The following is a 26,565-nucleotide window of genomic DNA, read 5'->3' on the forward strand; positions in this document are numbered from 1 at the left end:
TGTTTACATTCAAGACTTATGGACAAGCTTTCCCTACAGTTTGAAAGGTGTAGGAACTGCACAAGGGACAATGATAAAGATTTGCTGGATCTGAACTCAGCTTTTAAGAAAAAAAAAACTGCCCAGGACTGAATCAATCCCACAGACCCAGTTTCAAACCCTAACAAAAGGTTAAACCGTGTTTCACACTTGCAAGGGTTTTTGTAAACTTCAGATTTTGAATACTGAGGGAGAGAATTTACCAATTTGTGGACAAAGCAAAAAACTCCCAAACAGCAAGATTTTAAATTGAAATAATATGTACAGACATAAACTCTAACTAGAATGTATAGATTAACAACATTGTCCCCCCTACCCCTCAAGTCAGGAATTGAAGCACCATATTCCAAACCTCTTGCCAGTGGCAATTGGTCTGATCATTCTTGGCTGCTTTGGGTCAAAATGTAATAATTTGCAGCAGGAGCAGGGACAGGAGGGAAGCACAGCTCCCATTTGAAGTCAGTTAAAATGTCCAATATTAGGTAGTTACCAAAGTACTGATACCTATTTCAGTCAGTTCCACTGAAACAAAGCCAAGTGAATTACATTTTTTTAAAAAATGTACATGTTATACTTGGGCTTTCTACGATTCCTTTCATTCATATATTTTTTTGGCAATCCTGTGCTAGCTCAGCCTTCATTGTAACTTTGTGGCCTGCAATCATGCATTCAATATCCATCCAGAGGAGAACGTAGCTGGGTTACTTTTGACATTTACACGAAAACACACACACACACACACACACACACACACACACACACCTTCAGGTATTTGTAGACATAGTGTTTCAAAATCAAGATGGCATCCTGGCTACATTACACAATAAAATACTTACAGGATTTTAAAAGCAGGATTAGTTACAGGATCATTTATTTTTAAAAAAGGCCAATCTTTTGGTTGTTCCCCCACTGGAGGCACATCACTCCAATTTTGGCCATTCTTGCACAAGACTCTGTTCAGAAGTCATTTGACATCAAGTTTAGTAATTCAGTTCAAGGCAAATCCAAAAGAAGGTAGGATTTAGATTAAAAGGTGATTAATATTGGTATAGGGTCAAAGCAAAAAAAAAAAAAAAAAAGTGAATGCAATTGCAATGCCCTGTAGCAGTTGCAAATTCAATTCATCTCACCCCCTGACTGGGCACTTAGTAAACCACACTTCAAGTGATTATTCACGTTCCACATATTACCCCACATCCCACTTGGGTTTTGCAAAAACCGTTTTTAATCATGCCTGAACGTTGACAGTTTTTGTTTGCAGCAAATCAGAGTCATTTTGATTGCTCTAGTGGATATTAAGCCGTATAGTACATACAGGACTAAAATCTATTTGTTTTAAAGTTTGTCTGTGAGCTCTGCTCGAACAGAGCAACCTGAAAAGACTTTCCCTCCAAAATGATCACAGAAACACTTTCATATTCTACACTCGACCACAGTATAGCAGCAGCTTCTACAATAGAAATATTGTCCACTACTATTTTCTGTTTGCAACAAGGCAAAGAAACAAACAAACATGTGAATCAGGTATCAGAGCATAACACAAACCACTACCAGTAAGGTGAAATAGTGCCACAAATGTTAGTTTTCTCATGTGGCAGCAAGCACTGGAATGGGCATCAGAATTGTACTTCTTGCCTTTAGTCTTTCAATCTTGGAAGAATAAATTAAAAAGGTTGTGACAAGTGTTCTGTGAGCTGCAAGCTCTCATTCTTTAAGCCAGTTTTGAGCTGCATAAAAGCCATTGGTCAAATAGTCCATAATGCAAATAGATGTGAAGACTCTGTAGAATACTTTTTCCACTGAAGATATTCTAGTTAGGGCAAGGCCAAGTCTTGCTTTCTTCTCATTATGAACTTCATTCAAACCAAAAGGAACACACTGTTTGTTCTAAAAGATTTCTTCCACACCATGAGCAAAGATCATCACCAAACCAGGTTCCATGATCATGTCCTCTCCCATGTGTTGGTTCTCACACGCCATCACCACCACTGCCTGCTTCCCTGGGATTCGTTTAGCTACATAGTTCTCGTAGTACCTGCGGTTCATTTGACGCGTCTCTAAAGTGGCCAGGCCCTGAGGCCAGTTCCTCTCGTGTGCGTTTTCGATGAGATCATTGACTATGGACATTGGGCACCCGCTGTCTATGAGAGACCGCTTAATGACTGCTTGCAGAACTGCATCAGGGGTGGAGATCATGCCACCCCAGCGGGTTACTCTAGCAGGTTGCAATGAATTGACCCACCTACAATACAGAAGATACCATTCAGGTAATGTGTGCATTTTATTTAATAAAATAAACAAAACTACTGTCAACTAAGCCCTACAAATTCAGATGAATAGAGCACACAGTTTCTTTCCTCCTTGCAACTTCACATCCTCATCCAGCTGCAGGCATTGCAATAACAGATTGCATATGACTGCTTCCTGACCCACCCAGGGGCACAGTAGGGAGAGGGGAAGGGTGGCCAGTGTGACAAGCACCCTGTCACAGCTAGGATGTTGCATGGAGATCATATTTCAGCTCAGAGGGCTGCACAATAGGATGTTGCAGACACTACAAAAATCTTTTTAAAAAATACTTTTTCCCTGCATGCAACTCAGTTCACATTTAAATTTAGATTTTCCTGGTTTCTTTAAAAGGTGGTGAGGGCTTGCAGCCAAATAGACAGGGAACATGAAAGAAGAGAGAAAAAAAAAAGCCTTGCTTTCATATTGTGATTTTCACAACCTCAGGAAGTCCCCAAGTACTTTAGAGTGAGGTACTTTTTTAAAAAAGCTTAGAAGCTATTGTAACATAGGAAATGCAGCAGCCAGTTTGCGCACAGCAAGATCCCACAAAACGGCAATGCAATAATAACCAAAGGCCCCATTTACCTTTAAATAAAAACAAAAAAGTGATGTCAGGGGTAAATATTGGCTAGGACAGCAGGAAACTGTCCCACTCCTCAAAATTGTGTCAGTGGGACCGGTTACGTACACTCAAAAAAAGGTGTAGACGGGTCCTCAGTTTAACTGTTAAATATCTCGTCCAAACAGTAGTATCTTTGACACATACACTTAATATTCTGGACGACAGGGCGGTAGATCACTGCAAAAAAGATGCACAAGTGCTGTGCTGACCCCACACCTTTCCTTTGTGGCCCCCTCCGCAACCTATAACAGCAGCATGCATGATACATCAGAAACTCTAGAACGCATGCATAATTTTAATATTTTTAAACTTCATCTTCTTGGTTCCCCTTTATTTCTCTTTAGACAAGTTCCTGCGATGTCATTTCAGTGCCCCCCACCCCCAACCATCCTCTCAGCCCTCCAAACGATTGAACAAAAAAAAAGAAGAAGAAGAAAGAGTGTTTAGCTTTAAAGCACCCAAACCATTGATACAACTATTGCAGTTAGCTCTAGATCTAACTTCACGGACACAAGCATTGTGAAATGATTGGGAAAGAAGTTTCCAAAATGATCAACTGCTCAACATTATAAAGATGGTTGCTAAATTAAGACATTAACAGATTTCAAAGACTTCAGGACTTCCTAAAGTGCTTTACAGGCAATGAATTTTTTTTGAACTCTCGTCACTAGTATAATGTTGAAAACAATGCAATCTTTGTGGTTTTTGCGCACAGCAAGCTCCTGCGAACAGCACTTTGATAATGTCCAGTTAGTTTGTTTGTAAGCAATGCTGGTTGAAGGGATAAACATTGATGCCAGAATACGAGGGAGAACACCTCGCTTCAAATACTGCTCTGGAATCTTTTATACCCACCCAAGAGGGCCTTGACTTAACATTTCATTCAAAAGATGGCACCTCCAACAGTGCTACACTCTCACTGCTGCACTGGGAGTGTTGACCTAGATTTTATGCTACAGTTTCTGCATATAGAAAAAAAAATGCATTTATATAGCGCATTTTGTGACCTCAGGGCATCCCAAAGCACTTTACAGCCAATGAAGTATTTTGAAGCATGATCACAGGTGTAATATGGGAATGCAGCTGCCAATTTGCGCACGAACAGAAACATGATAATGATCAGCTAACCCCTTTTAGTGATGTTGATTAAGAGATAAATACTGGCCAGGGCACTGGTGCAAACTCCCCTCTCTTCTTCAAAACTGTACCATGGGATCTTGCGTGTCCGCTCGAGAGGATGGATGGGGTCTCAGTACTACACTAGAGTGTCATCTTCAATCATATACTACTGAGCCACAGCCAACATCCAAGATGTTACTGGGAGATTTAGTGATTGCTTTATATAGGATCATAAATTATGCAATGACAGACTGTGTTAGAATTGGGTTTAAAGAATGGATACAAGTCTAAATAGATCCTACTTCAGTATCTTAATTTAGCTTAAAAACCTCCATTTAAATGCTCTACATTCTAAACTTCTGCAGAAATATAGGTCACAGATACAGAACAAGCATATTTAGGAAATTAACTGGAAGTCTGCGAGCAGCTTACAAAGCATGGACTGCCCATAACTCTCTAATATCTTAAAGTGGCCGGCTACAAAGCAGCCAAGATCTGGAAAGAAGTCAATAGTTTCCCTACTTAGTCACAGAAAGGTGTAAGGCACAAGGAAAAAGGAAAGAAACTGAACAGAAACATACTCTAGGATCTCATTGTACTCAATGGTTTCCTCCAAGTTCTGTAGATTTGGGTTTGCACTGCGGATAGCCCTCATGTACGCTTTCAAAAGTTGAATGTCTCGTTTCTGCAAAGTAAGGAAAACACACACACACAGAGTTCATCAATGATCGTCAATACTCTGCCTTTAATCAGATGCTGACGGAGCTGCTGAATATTACCAGCTTATTTTAAAAATTTTCTTTAGGGGACATACTTTCACCAAGGAAAATGCCCAAAAACATCAAGGTACAGTTCCTCTATGGTCAGAAGCAAGTACACAAAATAGGCCAAACATGCCTACACCTTTGTCAATGCTTTGGAAACACCTCCCATTTACTTCATCTAACCCCCAATTTCTCTCTACTACCGTCTCCCTTTTTTGTGGTTGCAAATGTCAGCAGACCTCTAGCATTTTGTCCCAAGGGCTTTATTTATCTGCAAGAGAAAAAAGTGACTGCCTGTCAAGTCACTGCCCATGAGCTTGTTTAGTCAAGCACCAATCAGTGATAACAATCAGGAGTTGGTACCCTTGACTCATCTCAGTGTCAAGGCAAACTTTTAAAACTATTGAGCCAAACCTTCCAAGCCTTGATAACTCAGTATTACACAAGGCAATGCAATCCTACCCTTCACAGACACAATCTTCTCCTGTTTAACAAAGCAGCAGCCCCCAAAGTCTTCAAGATCTCAGGCAGTTTACTACATACGGTGCCCACGTTATAAAGAGAGCAAATGTGCAAATGAGGTAGCCAGCATAGCAAGACAGCACAATAAGAATGTTGGTTTCAATAACAGCTGTTTATTAGAAAAGTGAAAACATTGCATATCCATGAGAAAAATGGATAAATGAAAACAGATTGCAAGAGCTTTTTCATTTGGAGGAGAGTTATTGAAATTTGACTTGTAATAATGAGATTTAGTTTGTGCGCATGGTTAATGGTTCCATCATGAACAAGGCACTGCACAGAAGACTCACACAGGAGCGTGCCACTTGCTGCAAAGCATACGTTGCTTTTAATGCTCCACTCTGCAAACTTTACAACTCCCTTTGTCAGAAAGATACCACATAAAAATCAAACTAGCTATAAACACATCTGAGCAGGTTTCTTATATAATTCCCAATGATTCCTCCTTAGAGGGAGCTTGCTCTGATTTGCTCAAGTGTCAGATCACACCCAGAGTGGGTTTTGCTCTACAGCTTTAACATTGATATGAAGAAGTGCAATGGCCTCACATAGTTGCAGCGTAAATACAACTAGACTCCTCAAAGCCAGAACTCATCTGTGTGGTTAAATGCAGGAAGGACTTAGGAGTCCTATTGAGCTAAACGCCAACAGTTGACAATTTTTACTCTGACATAGCCAAGGAGAGGTCCTTCACCAAACAACCCAAATACCTCACAGCACATTTTGGAATGGTTATGTTTAACAAAACATATTTTCAAAAAAAAAAAAAAAAAACCAAGTACTTCATTCATACAATAATCATAAGTACAGCTATTTCTGCCAAAAATAAATGGAGCATTTACCACCCCATCACTACCAACTCTGAAATAGACCTTAACCATTTATGAGACATTTGGTGAGTTTTGGCAAATACAAACAATGCCCATTTTAGAGGCCGACCTTTAAAGTAGTGAGGTCTAAGCTTAAAAAAAAGTTATTGCTGCTTCTCTAGGGGCAAAGTAGAAGGGCATTTACATGGTCAATGATAATGATATTAGATAGTCAATATGGCAAGTCAAATCCTTTACAGCACCCAGGTTAACATTTCGCTAGTATTGCTGGGCCAGATGCCAGCAAGCACCCACCTGCTCTGCCAACTGATGTTTATGCTCTGCTGAAGCCTTCTCCAGTTCTGCGATTTTCCCCTGTTGTTGAAGTACCACCGTGCGAAGGTGTTTGGTACAGTTGTGGTTTGGTAGTTCATCTTTAGGCATTTCTAATCTGAAAAAAAGGGAAGAAGGTCGAGGTCAAATAGCAGAACAGTAGAAACCCCCTGAGCAATACTAAAAAGATACACATTCTCCAATTGGTGTCATTTGTCATTTTAAAATTAGCCCAAGAATGAAAGAACTTAAATTTTGTAGTGTGCGTACCCTTAAGATAAACTAACTTTTTGAACACCTGAGGGAGTTGGGAGCGAAATTTAGAACATTTTCCTCAATATTGGCTCTGGGTTTCTTCAGAATTTTGTGTCTCTCCTGGGAGATTGTTTGTTCTTTCTTTTTTGGGAGGAGAAGAGAGCGTCAAGAGAAGGAAAGATGTCTTTAGTTATTGTGTTCTCTGGCGCAACTGACAGACCTGCTGGCCTTTTCCTATATCTGTGTTTGTACACTTTGTATTATGTAGCTAACCTCCACTCACTGCACTTTACTGGAGAAACAATCCTGCTTTAAAACATCAGTAGTGCTGGTCACAAGTTGTGTTTAATATGTGCAGACTCAGTTGGTTTGATGCATAAACGGACTATCATCCTGTCTTCAGCTCAGTAGCTGAATATGCGCTACATAAACTAAGTCTTCAAAGAGGTTTTTAAACATCAAGTTCGGTTAAATCACTGTAATCATGTTATCATTTTCTACCAGTTATACCATACATAGTAAGTGTTGACAGGAGCAAACAATCACTATGTATTCATTCAAACCATTAGATAATACAAGACAAGCAAACCCTGGTTTACTAATGAGGCCAAACTGATCAAATAATTTATTTACTTTAATTAAATAATTTCTTAGTGAATGCTAAGAAAAAACATTTAGATAATATTTATTTATATCCCAATCCTATATTTTCCCCAAGAACAAATCTTGTTAAATATTAAATCAACTACGCAAAAGTAAATACTATGACAGTTAAAACATCTCAATTATCAAAACGGAAGCATCTTCAAAAGATTGGATCGAAGTTTTCACTTGCTAAATGACTAGGCACCACCCTGCTACTGAATGAAGGGTGTATGAGAACATCACAGGTTCACTCAAGTCACAGATTCTCATCTCCTTGAATGGCCAGCTTGTTACTGATAGACACTTTCACTAGTCAGCATGGCCATGATCAGCACTTCACTTGTGGAGAAGGGCAAATAAAAAGGAGGGAAGATTTACCCATTTCTTTCCATGACAATGGAGTCTGTAAATGGATTACAATGCTAAGGAAACATCCAGAAATCAGTTTACATTCATCATATTCCTGAGGTTTTTTTTACTTTCTCTTCATCTTATATCATGAATCATTCTGAAGCCAAGACAGCCAAATGAGGACAGAGGGATTGATCTGTCATGGCTGGGTGGGTTGTGAATGGGAGAAGAGGCCAGCATTCCAGTTTTTAACTGCAACAAAACGATCCTTGGAGGAAAGAGCAAGCAAAGCCAGATGTCAGACAGCTTCAGGATAGGAGACGGTTATGATGTTAGTTGATTATCATTGTCTTCTGGGGTCAATGAAGAACGACAATTTAAGAACAGTATCAGAAGTTCTACAGCCACCCAAAGAGTTAACTCTAGAAGACTAGAGAAAGCAAGTCAAATATGAGACAAAGAAAAGAAAAAGGTAAATAACAAACAACATTTCTTCTCAACTCCCTGACGACTGGATTATCAGTACATTACCCAGGTGACCATTCATCATGCATGAGCCAGATTATTCTAGTCTCTAACCCCTCAGTCAGACAGCTCTTTGCCAAGACAACTAGTAGCATGTCACCACTGGGATTGGGGAAGATGGATAAACTCAACACAAACTTGGGCCTTTTCTTGGGCATATGGCTCAGTAACAACCATGTTCTACATTTATTTACCTAAACTATTAAAGGGTACACAGTTCTGAAAGCTCAACTATGTTTCATTGTAGGAAACTCACCCACATCCCTGCTCACAGGTCACAGGTCGCTTCGGATTGTGCTCGCAATCGTTGAGGTGAGAGGTCAACTGGTCAAGCCGCACCACAGCCGTGCAGCCATAGCTAGCATTGTCGCAGGTGATCTGAAGTTTGGACAGCATGTTCCGCATGATGCGGGGAACAGGTCGAAGGTGGGCTAGAGTAACAACACTGCGATCCACTGGGCAGGTCTGCTGCTGGGAGAACCACTGAGTGATGCAGGCATTACAGAAAGCATGCTCACAGTGTGGTGCCTAGGAAAGAGCAGAGGAGACAGCAAATTAACTGAGAGCGAGACAGAGAGAGAGTGAAAATAAACAAACTAAACAGCACAAGTCATCTGGGAATCCAATTTGTGGTGAACCAGTTTAAGCACACTCAGGCTCTATTCAATAAAATTAGATCTGCTTCCATAGCATGCACGGCTATAAATCGACACGATGTGATCACGAAATGATCACGAAATGCATAGATCACCAAGATCAGATTGTACAAAACAAGCTTGATACACTGCCCCTACACAATTTTCCCCAAGTATGGAGATGAACACTGGCCAGAGGTGAAGTTCCTTTAATCAAATTCAAGGTTAAAAAAAAATTCTGCGGCATTGTCAAGGAGCCAATTTTTAATGATGCAGTCAGTATCAAAGTACCATTTTGAGCTTGTCAGTTGCTCCCGTAATCTTTTTAAAAGGTGCCCCATCAAATCTATGACGCATCGTTTCATTGGGATTAAATTCATAAACTAGTGGAAAAATCCATAATATACTCATTGAAAATTATATTTTACAGAACTATATAGTGAGGTGGGGGGAAAAGAAGGGGGAACCACAGGAGATGACTGAAGAACTTTAGAGAGGAGGAGGTCCATCAATCTCATCTTCAAGCTGTTTTCAGACCAGCATTTATCCAGTTGAAATGATAGGGTTAACCCGCTCTCAACCAGCTTAAAAACATACAGCAGCAGTTAGCAAACTAGGACACATATCAAATTCAAGGAGCTAATTAAAAATCGTACTGCCTCTTAAAACACATCAACTCTTTGCCTTCCCTTCTCGGTTCAAATCTGTATCCCAAGACAAGAGATGCAAACCTCAAAACATGAAAATATTCTCATCTGGGAACATGATAAAACTTCCTCATTGCAAACAAAGGCTTGTTTTCCACATTTCCCCGTCACTCAGTATGTCACACAGCAAGTCCAATACGTTTACATGAATATTGTGCTCTCATGACCGTACTTGTAACTAGAGTTCTGTTCATAGAAGCTGGTTGTAGCAATTTGGCATTTTAAGTTCTTTATTCCTATTTGGCTACTATTCTTGGAATCCAAATAATGTGGTTACTAGCTTGTCACCGCACTATGAATTCCTGCCGCTATTTCTTCTCTCTCAAGTCAGTACATGCCATTCACGGAGTTCAACATATCTTCAAACCATTACAAATTGCCAAAGATCCAGAGAGCTTCTTGCACACAACAAAAAGAAATCAATTGAATAGTAGTGCAATCCACAGCACTGCAGTGCCAATTCATACAGTGGAACAAGATACAGGGGCTTATTCTGAAACACTGCCTTCAGTCAAATCCATTATGTGTTGCTCCCCTCTGCTGATGCAATACTAGCTCCCTCCCCAACTAATTTTATTTAATAAAGTATACGAATCGCCCAACTAGCCAATAGGAGATGCACACTTACCACACTCCCCTAAAATCACTGAAAAGCAGGGCAGAAAATAAGCAGACGAGAGAGACTGCTTTCTTACAAACAAACATACCGTAAAGTCAGATTGAAATCATACAGTTCGTAACACAAGCAATAGGAGGAGTAGGCAGCGAGGTTCACAAGGGAGTATCAGCAGGCCATTTGACAGCCCAGCTGATCCCAGCTCTAGTCTCATGTAACAAATAAGCACTTCCACCAGAGGTGGAGAGATGGAAAACAGGAACTCCAATCTATTTCCCCCTTCCTAACTAAGGAGCACACAGAGACAAAATGGAGTATCTCTGCTATTGCCCAAGACCAGAAAGGTTGTTTGAGCCACATGACTCATTCAGCCACTAAATAAAGCAACTCAATAAGTCTTATAAATCCTGCCTGGAAGGCACCATGGCTGTCACTGTATTAACTAAGCATTTGTATGTACATTGTCACCCAGAACTGCTTTTGGTTACCAGGGAAAAACTGTCCTATCTACAGTCCAGTTCTGTCAGTGTGTTTGTGCTTAAAAAGTTAAACTCTCTTTTCTCTCCTCAGATGCTGACAAGACTAAGGCACATTTTGAGCAACAGCAATTTCTCTCTTTCCCTCATTTTTTTTGCATGTTCAAGTCTTGGAACTTGACAGCCACTCAATTCACAGAATCACAATTTGCTATTTAAAACTCAAAAGATTTTATCCAGCTGTGCAATGTATGAAGCATTCTGTTAATCTCTTGACCCTGCAGCATTCTAATGCAGTACAGCTGCAGTCATTCCAACCCCGCATCAATAGATCACACTCACCCAAGGAGATCTGATGGCATCATTTCCCTATTCTCAGTCAAAATTCCCATTGACACCTATTGCCCTGAACCAACATCAAAAATCACAAAAGAAATACAAGGCGCATTCAGATAAAATGGTGGGGTGAGCCAGCATGTTCCAATCATCTTGATTCTGACAGTGCTCTCTGAAAACCTTGTGTTATTTTCTCCTTTTGTTTCAAAGGAATTTGCACAATGAGGCACAGTTGTGAGCACCCACCCCCCATCCTGTGAGTTGAATAGGTTGCAAGTTAAGATACTTTGGACACCAAGACCATTTGGGATCCCTCTGCACAACCAACCCCACCTAAATTAAAAAGTTGCTGGAAAAGCTCAGCAGGTCCGGCAGCATCTGTGAAGGAGAAAACAGAATTAACGTTTCAGGTCCGGTGACCCTTCCTCAGAACTGATAGTGGCTGGGAAAACGTCAATTTATATGCAGAAATTAGAGAGGTGGGTGGGGTAGGGAGTAAACGATAGGATAGAGCCCAAAGAGAGAGAAAGACAGTTGGACAGACAAAGGAGTTGCTAACAATATTAATTACCTAAATTAATTACCCACCTAAATTTAATATTAGTTTACTCACTTGTACAGGTTCTTCCAAAACCCAACTACAAATTGGGCAAATCAAATCTTCATCCACCTCACCCTGAAACCGATTGACGTCATACCCCATGGCTCATACTGCAACAGCCTCAGGAGTTTCTGCTAAAAAGAAAAGAAAAGAAAAGAATAGTGGTGGCATTACTTGCAATAAATTCCATTGCCTGGGATAAAGAAGTCCATCTGTAAAAGGCAATATAAAATGCATTAAAAATACAAAAAGCTGAACTGTAAACATACAACAAAGCACATCAAAAGCTTTACATTTGGCGTTTGTTTCCCACTTAGGTAGTTGAAACCCCTTCAAAAAAGAACCTGAAGGAATAAATTATTCTAACCGGATTGGGTATTGCAACTTCAAACAGACCTGCCACAGTGCATCCATCTTAAGTCGTGTGCAACACACGAACTCCACTCATTCCATTGCTATTACTCCTTTCAACTCCCACCAAAAGTCTCCCTGATTTCCCTTGCCACACCTCCCCCCTCCCAAATCTACAGAAGCCCAGTTATCGTTTTGAAAACTCCATTGCATAGATTAAAGCTACATTAGGAATTTCTTACCATTTCAGACAACTTTTCTGGAAACAATGTTTGTGTACGAAGTTCTTTTCAAAACACTAATTTGCAGTCCTGTAAAAAACTCCTGATCTTAATACTAATCTCTCCAGCCAAACAACAGAGGACTGAGGGTAAATGGGAGCAGAATGCAGCTTTAATGGAGTACAGCAGTGAGCCGCACAACGGTGCACATCCGTTATTTTAATGGCATCAGATATCCTGGGTTGGAAGCAAGCCAACACGTAGGAGATGAATTTGGGCAAAGTAAACATTTTCCCCAATTCTTCCCGGCTGTGCCGCAATAACACAAAGCCTCACATCTCCGATTGCCTTCTACAATGAAAAGTTTCACTCTGTTTCGAGTGAAACAATGGGAGAGGCTAGCAACAACTGCAGAATAAAAATAATACCATCATCTTCCCTTGGGTTATAAAAGGAAAACTGTGATGAAAAACATTCAACATGCGTCATCAGCTCGAGCTGTACTTGGAAACCCTATTAGAAGAGCATTAACAGATTATGCCAGACCGTGTTCAGTGTAAACAGCTTCTACATCTTGTTAACTTGTGTATAGTTTTTTTAAAATTTTTTTCCTTTCTTTACAGGGTATACACAGGGTAAAAAAAGACAGCAGTTATTATTACCGGTTACTTGATTATGGTAGTAAGTCTTCCCCAATGTCAAAGGTAACACCTTGGTCAGAGAGTCATTCAGTCCATTAAATCCATGCTAGCTCTCGACAGAGCTGTCCAGTCAGCCCCACTCCCTTACTCTAGCCCTGTGGTGAAGTTTACTTCCCGCAAGTACTTATCCGTTCACTTCTCCATACCGGTCATAATCTTCAACACTCCTATCAGGACTCCATTCAATCTGCTTCACTCCATTCAAAACAACCCCAGATTCTCTGACCTAACCTGGTTCCTAAAGTCCCTCATCACTGGAGCTGTTCTGGTAAATCTCCTGTGCACTGTCACAAGGGCTTTCACATCTGAGCGAGAGCAAGAGTGAGAAGCTATTGCCAGCAGGAACCTTGCTTCATGGGGATTCAGTAAGTTAGAGGTTACTTCAACAAAAAAAAAAAGAGAACTGCTATCTTTCAACTTCAGCCTTTTTGACAGCACCTTCCAAACCCGGTCCCTCTAGATGGTAGAGGTACAAGGGCAGCAGTCACATGACAGCAGCACCACTCATAGGTTCCCCTCCAAGTCCTACAGAGCACCTGGACTGGGAACTCTAAAATCGCCCCTTCCTTAACTGTTGCCAAGTCAAAATTCTGGAACTCTTCCTGCTAACAGCATTGTGGCTCAACCTACACCATATGGACTGCAGCGGCTCAAGAAGGCAGTTCACCACCATCTTCTCAAGGGCAATCAGGGATGGGCAATAAATGCTTGTCTAGCCAGTGACATTCTTGTGCAGAAAGTAGATTTTTATAAATATTATTATGATTGGCTCAGGAAAGCTACTTCAAATGTTAAAGCATCTAATCTTGGGTGAGAGCATAGCTGAGCTCAACTATGCTGTATCTTCTAACCAAAGGTTTTGTCACTGCTCATGTTTTTAATTAAAAGATACTTAGGGAAATTCAAAACGAAGGAGGAGGAGAAGAGAGGACATCATCCTTCGAAATATACCACAGCAAGGAGTCAGCGACTTCTGGAGTCGGACAAAAGGGAGGAAAAAAAAACAGAAAGACTGTTTTATTGCAAAAAAGAAAAGGAACAACAGTGATAGTGACTTTCAAGAGGAGGTGCAAAGTTTGGATATTTATCTTGATCAGGATTAAAAGGCCCCAGTCACCAGCCAAATTGAAGGAACTCATTAGGTGCAAGAAACATGCTTCATGCCCTATCAATCATTTTCTTTTGCTGGCAGTAGATCTTTTTTTTTTTTTGGGTGGGGGGTGGGGAGCAGTATGGGAGTTCACTGCACTTTGACTACTCACACTGATCAGCTCAGATTTGCAAAGAAGCCAATGTATGTGCAGTCAGGTAGACCAAAGCCATCAGAGACTAGTAAAGCCTGGGGCTGATGGTTGAATGAGTGAAACACAGGCAGTAGTGTTTCGAATGACCTCAGGTTTATTGAGGAGTAGGGGAGTGTGCTGGAATAGTGGAGACTTGCCTCACAAACTGGATGCTCCTTGGACAACTGGCAGACAGATGCCAACAACAAATACCAGCTCTCAACTTTATTCACTGGGGAGAGGTGATTGAGCAAGCTGCCTTCCAAAACATAAAGTGACCTCCAGGAACTGAACAACCCCTTATTCATTCCTGTTCTGATGTATACATGACTCCAGCTTCTCTCAATATGATTCTCAAGGTCTTCCCATAGTGGCCTAGCAAGCAGCTCAGTTGTATAAGCAACCAAGCAAGAAAAATTAAACACGTGAGGTGTGCAATGAATGCAGCTTGGTGAATGTCACCCCAATTCAGATACACTGTTAATGTATTTGGCCTCAAATTCCCTGTATCCTGAACCAGACCAGGTCTCAATTTAACATCTCATCTGAAGGTCATTACCTTCAAAAATGTAGTAGCAAGGCTGGAATATTCCATGTTTAAATCAATACATTACTTGCAGACTCCTCACAATGCTAACCAGCAAGTGCAAAAAGACCAGGCCAGTCTATTCAAAACACCAGTGTACTCTGGTACATTAGACATCAGCATCTTAAAATCAGGAAGACATTGAACATCATATATTCATCAGAAGCACTATTTACTTTGACACCATAAATGGATAAAACAGTAACATGAACCTTCCTGCATCCACTCATCCTGCAATTCACCAACACTGGTCCACATCAGGAGTTACCAATCTAGGTCAGAGAAAAAGGATCCAGTTCAGAAAAATAGGTATATTGATTCACCCTAAAAAGGATGGTGTTGGGGGCGGGGGGAGGACAGGAGTGTGGAGGGGGTAAATCTTCAAAACTAGCAGCACAGCTTGCCATTCATCCCACCATAGTATCAATTTTCTGACACAGCTATCCAGTTCCACTACCTCATCCCCCATCCTCTTCTCTCCTCCACCCTCGCCTCATCTCTCAATTGTCTGATTACTGACCCTGCTACCACGAGAAACAGTTTCTCTCCCTCTCGCTCTCTTCCCCCACCACCCTCTCCACCTCTATTGAAATCTGTATAAATTTTGTACACCTCTATTTTAAAATTCCCCACCCAAAGGAAAACAAATGCAGTTTCCCAGTCTTGCCATTTCCCTCCCTGCCCATCCCATCCAACCCAGTCTAAGTGCTAACTGGAACAGGGAAAAAAGACACAAGTGGCAGCCTCAAAGCACTAGACCACACACCACCAATATTTAGCATTAATAGAAAGTAACAAAATACAGCTTAGCAACTAGTATAAAACTAAACAGCTTTCTCAGGGCCTTGGTGACACAGTAAAAGGCACTTTATGTCCATTCCACAAAACAAAAAGCAAAGAACATTTCAGACTAAAAGATACAAATAGCTTACGTGATTCACAAGTGGAAAATAAGAGACTGAATAAGCTCCAGCCAGCACAAAGCATCCTCAAGAGACTGTCCACTCCCATACAATTACAGATTCGTTGCCCTCAGTCCAAAGCATTCTATCCTCATTCCACAAGTTAAAAGGAACCTAATCCCACATGCTACAATTAAGTGCTGTGAATTTTGTACATGTTGAGAGGGAAAAACCATCATAAAAGGGTCGGAGACATCCAGTTATTCTTTGGAATCTGTCCAAGTTCGCATTACTTTTTAAGATTGTGTATAATACAGCACTTCATGCAAAGATATTATGCAATGCTTCCAGAACCATCTCAGCTGCATCTTTGCCAAAATTACCAACATTCTTCTGAAAGTGTAGTTTCTATTTTTATAAGTTTAGAACATTAATTTCCCTCCTTTTACTGGCTCCTACAAGGGTACCACTTCTGTTCTTATAGCATTTGCTTCCTCCTGAATCCAAAGTCAAGACCTTCACCCTCCCTCCATCCTCCTGAAAATCATCTTGATCAAGCAAGGTCTGCTTGTTGGACTTCTATCTTTGTTCGTTCATAAATCAAGATATTTTTTGTTAAAAAACTGTTTGTCACTTTTTTTGTACAATGTCAAGTGAATCTGCATCGCATCCTCACTGAAGCTTCAACATCTTCTCTACAGAGGCCGATACTGCAATGCAAGATCCAAATAGGTTCATGCTGATATCTTATTTTTCCTTGATTCTATTTCCCATGATAAAAACATAAAATTCCAACAGCAGTGATCCAATTTATTTCTAAGGAAAATTACTGATGTTTCTTCAACTCAATAGAATTACTTACACTGAATTCCATCTGCCACTTTCCAGCCCATCCCTCCACTTATAAATTTTCTTCAAGTTCATGTGGATAGTATGCCTTCTTATTTGGGCATGATCTGTAAATTCTGACACCACTCTATCAAGATTTGGACATAAGCCTTGAGGGACAGTGAACAACAACAAAAAAAAGTGTCTGAGAATTGAAAACCGAGGGACAACACTACCTACTTTCAACCACACTGAAGAATTCCTGCTCTCTTCTCCTGTGGAAAAAAAAACACAAAAATCCAAAATTTGCTATTCTCAGAATTCCATGTACCTTAAGCTTCTCTAGCAATTGTAGATGTTGCATCCTGCTAAAATGCTTTCCACAAAGGGCCCACATCCATTGCATCTATCCACCTCACTTCACGCCTTTGCCCACCCTATCATGTCTGCTACATCCTCAAAAATGAGTTCCACAAGGTTTCTCAAGCAGATGGCTCCACACACTTCACTTCCAACAACCCAAACCTGAATTTCCCCTCTCCAACCTGAGGAGCAACTTGCCATACCCCAGCATCTCAAACAATGGACCAGTGTGATCAAGGTGAATCATTTCTTCAGTCAGGTTGCTTACAGGTTAGAGAGTCAGGGTGATTACATGCAAGAGCGTGGGTGAAAAACACACCTGTACTTTACAGTATCTCCAGATAAACCATTATTTCACACTATCACTAGCACATCAGGGATGATGTAGTGACGCAGATAGTAAAGGAAAATTAGCCAAGGGAGAAAGAAGCAAACAAAACAGAATCAAGAGGTTGCAGTGGTTCTTGCTCACTAAAAATTCTCACCACCATATTTGTACCACCCTCTCAACCTTACCACCTATACCAGCTACTATTTCCATTGTCCCAAATACAGAAAGCAAGCTCTGACCAATTCAGTTTATCCTGTACCACTGTCACCCATATTCTACTCCCATCTGCTTTGAAAAGCAACTCAAAAAAATTACTTATGATGGTAATTCTGAATTTTGGTAATGCATTCACCACAGTTTGACTCAAAAGAAAATCAGATTTGCCTCTGTATTTACTGTCCTCATTGCCAATAAAACACTTGATCGCTTCCATTATGGTCCCTTCCCCAATACTATCCCTGTCTCCATATCCAAAAGATTCATGGGATGTTGATATGAACATTTACAACCAAACCCTCTACTGCCCATGGGTTCTGACGAAAATTATTTTTTAAATAAATGAAGGTGGACTGCTGTGTTGCCAGAATTTTGTTTCATCTCCCATTTTTCTACCTCTTTAAAAAAGACAGATGAATTCTAGAAAAATCAGGAGATACAGGACTACTATGACACCAGTCCTGAATTATTCTGTTTTTTTTTGGTGGGGGGGGAGGGGAGAAATGGTGAAGGACAGCTGATGTTTAATACAAAAATCAGGCAGATGGAAAGCAAACAAAAATGTTCCAAAAGAACAGAGAGAGGAGTAAAAAAAGAAAATGGGTATGGAATCAGAGGTAAGATATTTGGAGTGATCAACAGCTTACTAAAAAAGTGGTCGAGAATCAGAGGGCTTTAGGGAAGAATCTTGAGTGCACAAGATACAATTAGCAAAAGGCACACTTGTCAAATAGCTAGGCTGCACAAGAGGCTGGAGTCTTAGAATGGAGAGTTGGAATGGGGGCGGTGGGGTTCAGAAGATGAATGTGCAGAACTTGAAAAAGAAGGATAGAAAAGGGACACATTTGTGGATCACAATTCATTGTCTGCTGCTCAGTTTTAAGTTTTCTCTAATGCTAAATCAATGTTTGCTTATCACATTCGCAAAACTATTTCCTTTTGTGGTTCATTTTCAAAGATAGTAATAATTTAGTAATTTACTCTCCAGAGGAACAATATTATTTGGATGATGTCGTCAATTGGTTTTTGTGCCAGGACAGTTTTACCTCACTAACTAATCATGAATAGTGCAATGTTGGATGAAGGAGGATGGCACAGGCGTGTCAGTACAATGCTTACCCTTTTCGCTTAATAGAAATAGTAATTTGCCAGTAACTAGTACTTTAAAATAACCACCATACTGACTGCTTGGTCTCGAAACAGAATCAGCAAGATCACTGTATTTAAAATTAAATGCCAAGCTTCTAGACAGTGAATGGTTCACACACAGGTAAAGTTAATCAAATCCTTAACAAGGAGAACTCCAGAACTGAGAAGTTATAACCATCAGGAAAGACAGATCAGTCCGAGGCCCTTTTCTCTAGAAAAGAAGACAGGGCCAGATAGAGACCTTTCAAATTATGAAGGGGTTCTACACAGTAAATGTAGAAAAGATGTTTCCAACTGTGGGGAGCCAAAAGAGACCATCCAGTCACTAACAAATCCAAAAGGGAAATTCAGGAGAAATCTTTTGCATTGAGTAATGAGCGTATGGAACTTGCTCTCACAGGGAGCAGCAGTTGAGGAGAATGTCAAAAGAAATATTTAAAAGGTGGAAGCTGGACAAAGATGAAGGAGAAAGGAATAGAAAGATATAAGAGAGAAGGAGATGAATTCAAGTGGGATGAGCCTCTGTACATCATAAACACCAGGACAGATGAATGATCTATTTCTGTGCTAGGTACTCAATTTTTCTTTTCAAAAATATCAATTGGCTCAGAAGCAGAGCTCCTCTTTAAAAAAAACATTAACTTAATTCAGAGATAGTAGGAACTGCAGATGCTGGAGAATCTGAGACTACAAGGTGCAGAGCTGGATGAACACAGCAGGCCACGCAGCATCATAGGAGCAGGAAGGCTGACGTTTCGGGCCTAGACCCTTCATTTTAATTCAAACTGTTTGGATACGTTATGACGTATGTTCATCGCCATCATATCCTGGGGTGAGACTTGAACCTGAACCTTCCTGCACAGAGGTAGGGACACAACTACTGCACCACACGACTCACTTTTCCATTATCTCTTTATGCTGCAATAATGTTAGCAAATTGCTCCCAGTTAATCACTCCCACATTCAACACATTTTAGCTGTTTGACTACAATATAATTCACTTTCCACAGTAACTGGAGGTTTGTAGAGGCCAGCATTAACAAAGTGAGACTTTGACCTCTAGCCAACATTCTGACAAGAGGAAACTGGCACCTCCTCTCCTGCCTACACAAAACCTCACACATGCAAACACTGGTTCCAAAGGCACAAGTGTTTTGTTTTCCAGAGCCCAGCCATGCTATCAGCTCAACATCCTGAATGTAAACAGCCTTTTAATTAGTGTTTGGACATTGGGTCCTCAGTGTGTGAGACTGAGCTGGAGGGAGCAGAAAAATGATGAATGGGGAATGACAGTAGGAGTAGCCTCTGTGATGGTGAGCAACTGGGGTTTATGCTCAACCAAGAGTCAAACCAAAAGGGACCGACTCAGCCCAGTAAGAGGAAAGGGGAGCAGTGCCCAAGAGGACTAGAATGGCAGCTGTGATCTTTCCAACATCAAAACTGAAGAAGTTGTACCTCATCCAAGACTTGACAGCCCAAAGTCAGTCAATGATGAGGTAGCGATGGAGCGATGCACCTTCATATATACACTGACATTGAACTCAAAACTGCAAATGAGATCATAAAAACAGAAGTCAGAGAGAGATTTGAGGAAGAGGCCAAGGATAAATCCTCAGCATGGAGTGTGGAGGCAATGGTGTGAAACTGGAAGAAACACCACTGCTGGAAAGACATCTGCTCCACTAGAACAGATAGGAATGGAACAATGCAAGGACCATTCCAAGGAGCTGGGCAACATTTAGTACTGCAGAAATTAATTATATCAAGCATTGTTGAAAGGTCAATAAAAGATAAGGCATAATGGTCACAAGAGCATAAAACATGATTTTGACTAAGGCTCAATTAGTACTACAGAAAGGGAAAGAACCAGAGTGGATACACTCACTCAAAGAGCTACGAGAGAGATGAGAGTCTGAGATAAGTTTGAGGTACTTGAATAGAAAAGCAATGTTGAAATGAAAGCATGATGTGGAGGTGCCAGTGTTGGATTGAGGTGGACAAAGTCAGAAGTCACCACGATACCAGGTTATAGTCCAGCAGGTTTATTTGAAATCACAAACATAACCCCTTCGACTTCATCTGATGAAGGGACTACGTTCCAAAAGCTTGTGATTTGAAATAAACTTGATGGACTATATCCTGGTGTTGTGTGACTTCTGAAATGAAAGCAAAGTACTACAGATGCTGGATACCCGAAATAAAAACTAGTGAAGAACCTCAGCAGATCTGGCTGCATCTGTGGCAGGAGGAACAGAGTTAAGAAATAATACAGCAAGACTGTCCTTTAGAATCAGAATATTAACTCTGTTTCTTTCTCCACAGAACCTGCCAGACCTGAGTTTCTCCAGCATTCTCTTTTTATTAAAGCAATGTTAGAGATGGGACAGCAGTCAGAAGACAGATGACCCAGCTTAGACTTTTTTTGACAGCGAGATGTTGTTCAAGATAGCAGCCTTGACAGGGGTGGGGTGTAGAACGGGATCCAAGGTTGAAGGAGCTAGTGAAAATATCAGGAAGCATACATTAGGGCCAGTAAAGAAAATGAAGAAGCATGAAAATACCCCATAGTTTTATAGCTGTATCAACAGATCAAATGTACCAAGCTCCACTAAAGTATATAGAAACATGAAGTAAATGTTAAATCCTTACGTATACACCTTGATGAAGCACTCAAATACAGGACAGCATCAACTGTACAATAATCATCTAGATCATACTTCATATATGCTGAGATATTTATTCCATCTCATGAACAAATTTAGTCACCTGTTCACACATAGTCACAGTATGACTCAGTTTCCTCCAAAATCATATGCTCATCTGCCAAGAACAAATAGTGCACTAACCAATTACTGCTTTTGTAAAGATACAGAATGCCAATGAGGTCAGAACAGTCATACTACAAATACTCAAAAATAAAACTGGAGTCAAAGATGATTAGACATAGAGAAAGGAATGACAAGGTCTCTTACAATGTCATTAAGGCATCAAGCACAAACCAGAATATTAAAACAAGCCACTAGAGATGAGATGAGATGAGATGAGATGAGATGAGATGAGATGAGATGTCACTATAATCAACAATAACAAGGGGGTGTTATGGCATAGTGGCAGCATAGTGTGCTGGAGGTATACCATAACATGTCTGAACCAGTTGATTAAAGACGATTTTCAACAGGCACAATAAAAAGACATAGCTTTAAATAAAAGGGTTAAAATAATTGGAATATATCTCCTGCAACTATCCTCTAACCTACCATTACCCCAACTAGTGTTTTTTTTTTCTTAATGCCAATTTTTAAAATCATATCATAATAGTGAGTTTCTCCCCTTTTAGTAGAGGATTAACCAAAGCTGTCTAGACACAATTTAACGATAATACCTCACCAAGAACCATTGGGTCACTTCTCCTCAGGAAAACTTATTAAAATGATAGCAGATATTAAAATTCTTTCAGAACTACCAGGTTTGATTAGAATCCCTGCTCATAAATCACCTTCTGTTAGTAAAATGAATCTCAAGGAGCTCCCGAACTGAGGCAAAGATCGCTGAACATTTATTTAACTAACCTTCAGATTGACAGATACGTGGGCATGGCAACAGAGATATGCTGAAATTTTAAACATTCGAGAAAAAGACAGATACAAAGATAGCTGAATCACGACGAGGCATAACCAGAGAAAACCCCTTTTTTTCCAGGAACGTCTAGTAGACGATCAAATTGTGGCTGAGTTCCACACCGATACCAAAGATCCTGAAATTCAGACTAACCAGTAACATGACACTTTATTTTCAGGCTCCGTCCCAGTTCATTACTAGGCCCAATATTAGACGGCGGTCTCTCCTGCCACCCACACCACCCTGGCCCCGTCCATTCACAGCATCCTTCTCGCGCGCACACGGGTGAACTTACCAGAGATCCGTCAGCAGGTGGAAAGCCACAAACCCCAAACGTATGAATAATTATTAATTTTATTTGAAGATTTCCCTAAATCGTACACTACAACCTTTCAACGTCATCGTCCACTCTAGCTTTTAAACAGGGAAAAGTCTCCGAACCAACACCTCCGATGATTGACACTTCAGCTGATCAATCAGGACACTGGGATTTGAGTGACGGTTGCAATAGGCCAATAGAAATGTAAAAACTGATATCTGATTCCGCCCGTGATTAACAAATCAGACCTTTGCTTCGGGACCTATATTGACCAATTATATTAAAGCTCAAAGTAATTGACGTCTCAGTGGACCAATTGACGTCTCAGTGCACCCTCGTTGAGCACCCACTCACAGGCAGACGAGGGAGTGGCTACCATATGGGACCGCCAGGCAGGGCGAAATAGGGTTTCCCCATAGGGAATAGGGGAGTAGATTTTCTGATGAAGGGTCCAGGCCCGAAACGTCAGCCTTCCTGCTCCTCTGATGCTGCTTAGCCTGCTGTGTTCATCCAGCTCTACACCTTGTTATCTCTAGGGGGAATAGGGGCTAGCGTCATTATGATTGACATCTCACTCCACCACCCATTACATGCATCGGGATGATTAACGGGGCGGGGCCGCTGATGTTTTCACTGTCTAGTTTCAGTCAAATTGGCAATCTGATTTCACTGATTCAACATCGACAGGGACCGCGCTCCGAAGGCTTGTGTTTTCAAATAAACCTGTTGGACTATAACCTGGTGTCGTATGACTTCTGACTTTGTCTACCCCAGTCCAACACCAGCACCTCGACATCATGATTTCACTGATGAAATAGGTCCCCATATGTACCACACATTGGAGATAGACAGTTCCACCACAATACCAGTAGACCACTCAGCAGAGCATTGATCTAATATTTGATTTTCCACACAAATGTAACACACAGGGAAAAGAGAATGATGCAAGTTACAATGTTTTGTCTTAATGATTGACAAGTATTTCAAGCTCGGATGCAACACTTTACAAGAAAGTCTCTCTAAAAATAGCTGTTTATATAGTACCACAGAAATGTCTCAAGGCACTTTATGGGAATGTTATAAAAACTGGACACTAACTTACATTTAGGACAAGTAACCAAAGGTTTGGTCAAAGTGGTAGGCTTTAAGGAGTGTCTCAAAGGAGGAAAGTGAGGCAGACAGGCAGATTGATCTTGGAATGGAATCCCAGAGCATACAGCCTAGGAAGCTTAAGGTATGGCTGTCAACAATAAAATTATTTTAATTGGGAAAACACAAGAACCAGGATTAGAGGAGGGATGGTGCTGGTGGAGATTATAGGATTAGGAGGAGCAATGCCATGAGGGATTTGCACATATGGATTAAATGTTAAAGTGAAGATGTTGCTTGTTTGGGAACCAATGTCAGATAGCAAGCACAGGGTGATAAGGGAAAGGCCTTCCCTGGGACTGGATCACTTGTACCCTACAACTTTGTGGGAAGCTAGGGGATTGCTGGGCCCTTTGCTGAGATATTCGTATCATCGATAGCCATTCGTAAGGTGCCAGAAGACTGGAGGATGGCTAACGTGGCACCATTACTGAAGAAAGGTGGTAAGGAAAAGCCAGGGAACTACAGATCAGTGAGCCGGACATCTAGTTGTGGGCAAGTTGTTGGAGGGGATTCTGAGGGACAGGATTTACTCGTATTTGGAAAGGCAAGGATTGATTAGGTTAGTCAACATGGCTTTGTGCGTGAGAACTCGTGTCTCAATAACTTGAGTGAGTCTTTTGAAAAAGTGACAAAAAGGATTAATGAGGGCAGAGCAGTGGATGAGATCTATATGGACTTCAGTAAGGCATTCCAACAAGGTTCCACATGGTAGACTGGTTAACAAGGTTAGATCACACGGAATAGAGGGAGAACTAGCCATTTGGATACAAAATTGGCTACGAAGCAGGATGACATGGACAGAGGGTGGTGGTGAAGGGCTGCATTTTGGACTGGAAGCCTGTGACCAGAGGTGTGCTGCAGGGATCAGTTCTGGGTCCACTGCTTTTAGTCATCTATATAAACAATGTGGTTGTAAATATAGGAGGTATAGTTAGTAAATTTGCAGATGACACCAAAATTGGTGGTGTAGTGAAGAAGGTTACCTCAGAGTACAACGGGACCTTGATCAGATGGGCCGACGGGTGGCAGATGGAGTTTAATTTAGATAAATGTGAGGTGCTGCATTTTGGAAAGGCAAATCAGGGCAGGACCTGTATACTTAATGGTAAGGTCCTGGGGACCGTTGCTGAACAAAGGTACCTTGGGGTGTAGGTTTGTATTTCCTTGAAAGTGGAGTCGCAGGCAGACAGGGTAGTGAAGAAGGCATTTGGTATGCTTGCCTTTAATAGTCAGTGCATTGAGTATAGGAGTTGGGAGGTCATGTTGCGGCTGTACAGGACATTGGTGAGGCCACTTTTAGATAGTGTGTTCAATTCTGGTTTCCTTACTATAGGAAAGATGTTATTAAACTTGCAAGGGTGCAGAAAACATTTACAAGCATGTTGCCAGGGTTGGAGGGTTTGAGCTATAGGGAGAGGCTGAATAGGCTGGGGCTATTTTCTCTGGAGCATCGGAGACTGAGGAGTGACCTTAGAGAGGTATATAAAATCATGACGGGCATGGATTGGGAGAGTAGCTAGCCAAGGTCTTTTCCCCAGGGTAGGGGAGTCCAAAACTAGAGGGGCATAGGTTTAAGGTGAGAGGGGAAAGATTTAAAAGGGACCTATGGGCCGACATTTTCACACAGAGGGTGGTACGTGTATGGAATGAACTGCCAGAGGAAGTGGAAGAGGCTGGTACAATTATAACATTTAATAGGGAACTGGATAGGTATATGAATGGTAAATGTTTAGATGGGTACGGGCCAAATGCTGGCAAATGGGACTAGATTAATTTAGAATATCTGGTCGGCATGGACGAGTTGGACCAAAGGGTCTGTTTCTGTGCTGTACATTTCTATAACTCTATGACTCTAAGACACTCTGTGCATCTAAATCTCTCAAAATAGCCTACCCCTTATCCTAAGACAATGTCTCCTGCTTCTAGCCCACACCTCCCCATTCTCCAGCTAGGGCAAAAACATCTTATCCACATCCACCTCAATCCCACCATACCAAGGACTAACCTGGTGAACCATCATTTCACTCCCTCTATGTTAAAAACATCCTTCCCTAGATAAGGTGACCAAAACTGTACAAAATACTCAGGTGCAGTCTCATTGAAATGCTACAAAATTGCAGCAAGACAACTTTACTTCTGTAAATAAAGCAAAATATTGTGAATGTTGGAGATTTGAAACAAACACAGATGGTTCACTAGAATGAGTCCCTGGTATGGGGGGATTATTGTTTTATGAGCAAAGGCTAAACAGTTTGGGATTCTACTTAGTGGAAGAATGAGAGGTGACCTAATTGAAATATATAGGATTCTTAAGGCGCTTGACATGGTAAATGCTGAGAGGATGTTTCTACTCATGGGAGAGTCTAGGACCAGAAGCCATAGTCTCAGAATAAAGGGGTGCCAATTTAAGACTGAGATGAGGAGGAATTTCTTCGCTCAGAGGATTGAGAATCTTTGGAACTCCTTGCTACAGAGAGTTGTAAGGGCAGAATCCTTGTGTATATTTAAGGCTGAGATTGATAGATTCTTGATCAACCACGAAATCAAGGGTTACGGAGAAAGGGCAAAAAAGTGGATTTAAGGAATGTCGGATCAGCCAAGATCCTACAGAAATAGCAGAGAAATTGAAATTAATGCAATTCAAAAATAATAAAATATTCAAATGTTTTATACAATTTCAGTTTATGCTGACAATTTTTATTTGAAATGCAGATACGGGAATTTATAATGATTGATTGATTTGTTTATTGATTGAAAGTATATGAAATCATGAAGACAATGTGTGAGTTTAAAATGAGGACTGCCCTGATACTTTTAACTCCACGACTCTAATCTCTCTTCAGCTAAAGATTACACCTGGTACCAACCCTCATATTTTATGTTATGTTATTTTAATATAAT

The 26,565-nt window shown here is 40.8% G+C and overlaps 3 protein-coding genes across 5 annotated transcripts in view; 1 reads left to right on the plus strand and 2 right to left on the minus strand.

The window, feature by feature from the left end:
* Positions 1–26,565, plus strand: part of LOC109925715 (unconventional myosin-Ib-like) — a 186,940-nt gene that overhangs the window by 119,003 nt on the left and 41,372 nt on the right. The gene's annotated exons all lie outside the window — the stretch shown is intronic.
* timeless (timeless circadian clock) overlaps positions 1–26,565 on the minus strand; it is a 99,353-nt gene that overhangs the window by 47,927 nt on the left and 24,861 nt on the right. The window lies entirely within an intron of this gene.
* rnf41 (ring finger protein 41) lies at positions 14–22,644 on the minus strand. Of its 3 annotated transcripts, none has more exons than XM_048618906.1 (6): positions 22,489–22,644; positions 11,657–11,775; positions 8,530–8,801; positions 6,480–6,615; positions 4,651–4,754; positions 14–2,281 (listed from the first exon to the last, which is right to left on the minus strand). In XM_048618906.1, exons 2-6 carry the CDS (start codon positions 11,744–11,746, stop codon positions 1,927–1,929), a joined length of 957 nt encoding a protein of 318 aa, XP_048474863.1. In that variant the 5' UTR covers positions 11,747–11,775; positions 22,489–22,644; the 3' UTR covers positions 14–1,926. The 3 variants fall into 3 exon arrangements, with proteins under 3 accessions (XP_048474863.1, XP_048474862.1, XP_048474864.1); XM_048618905.1 differs by having other exon boundaries at positions 11,657–11,778; XM_048618907.1 differs by lacking the exon at positions 22,489–22,644 and adding an exon at positions 12,238–12,580 and having other exon boundaries at positions 11,657–11,778.

The sequence above is a fragment of the Rhincodon typus genome, chromosome 41, assembly GCF_021869965.1.
Source record: "Rhincodon typus isolate 14 chromosome 41, sRhiTyp1.1, whole genome shotgun sequence".
NCBI classification, from domain to species: domain Eukaryota; kingdom Metazoa; phylum Chordata; class Chondrichthyes; order Orectolobiformes; family Rhincodontidae; genus Rhincodon; species Rhincodon typus.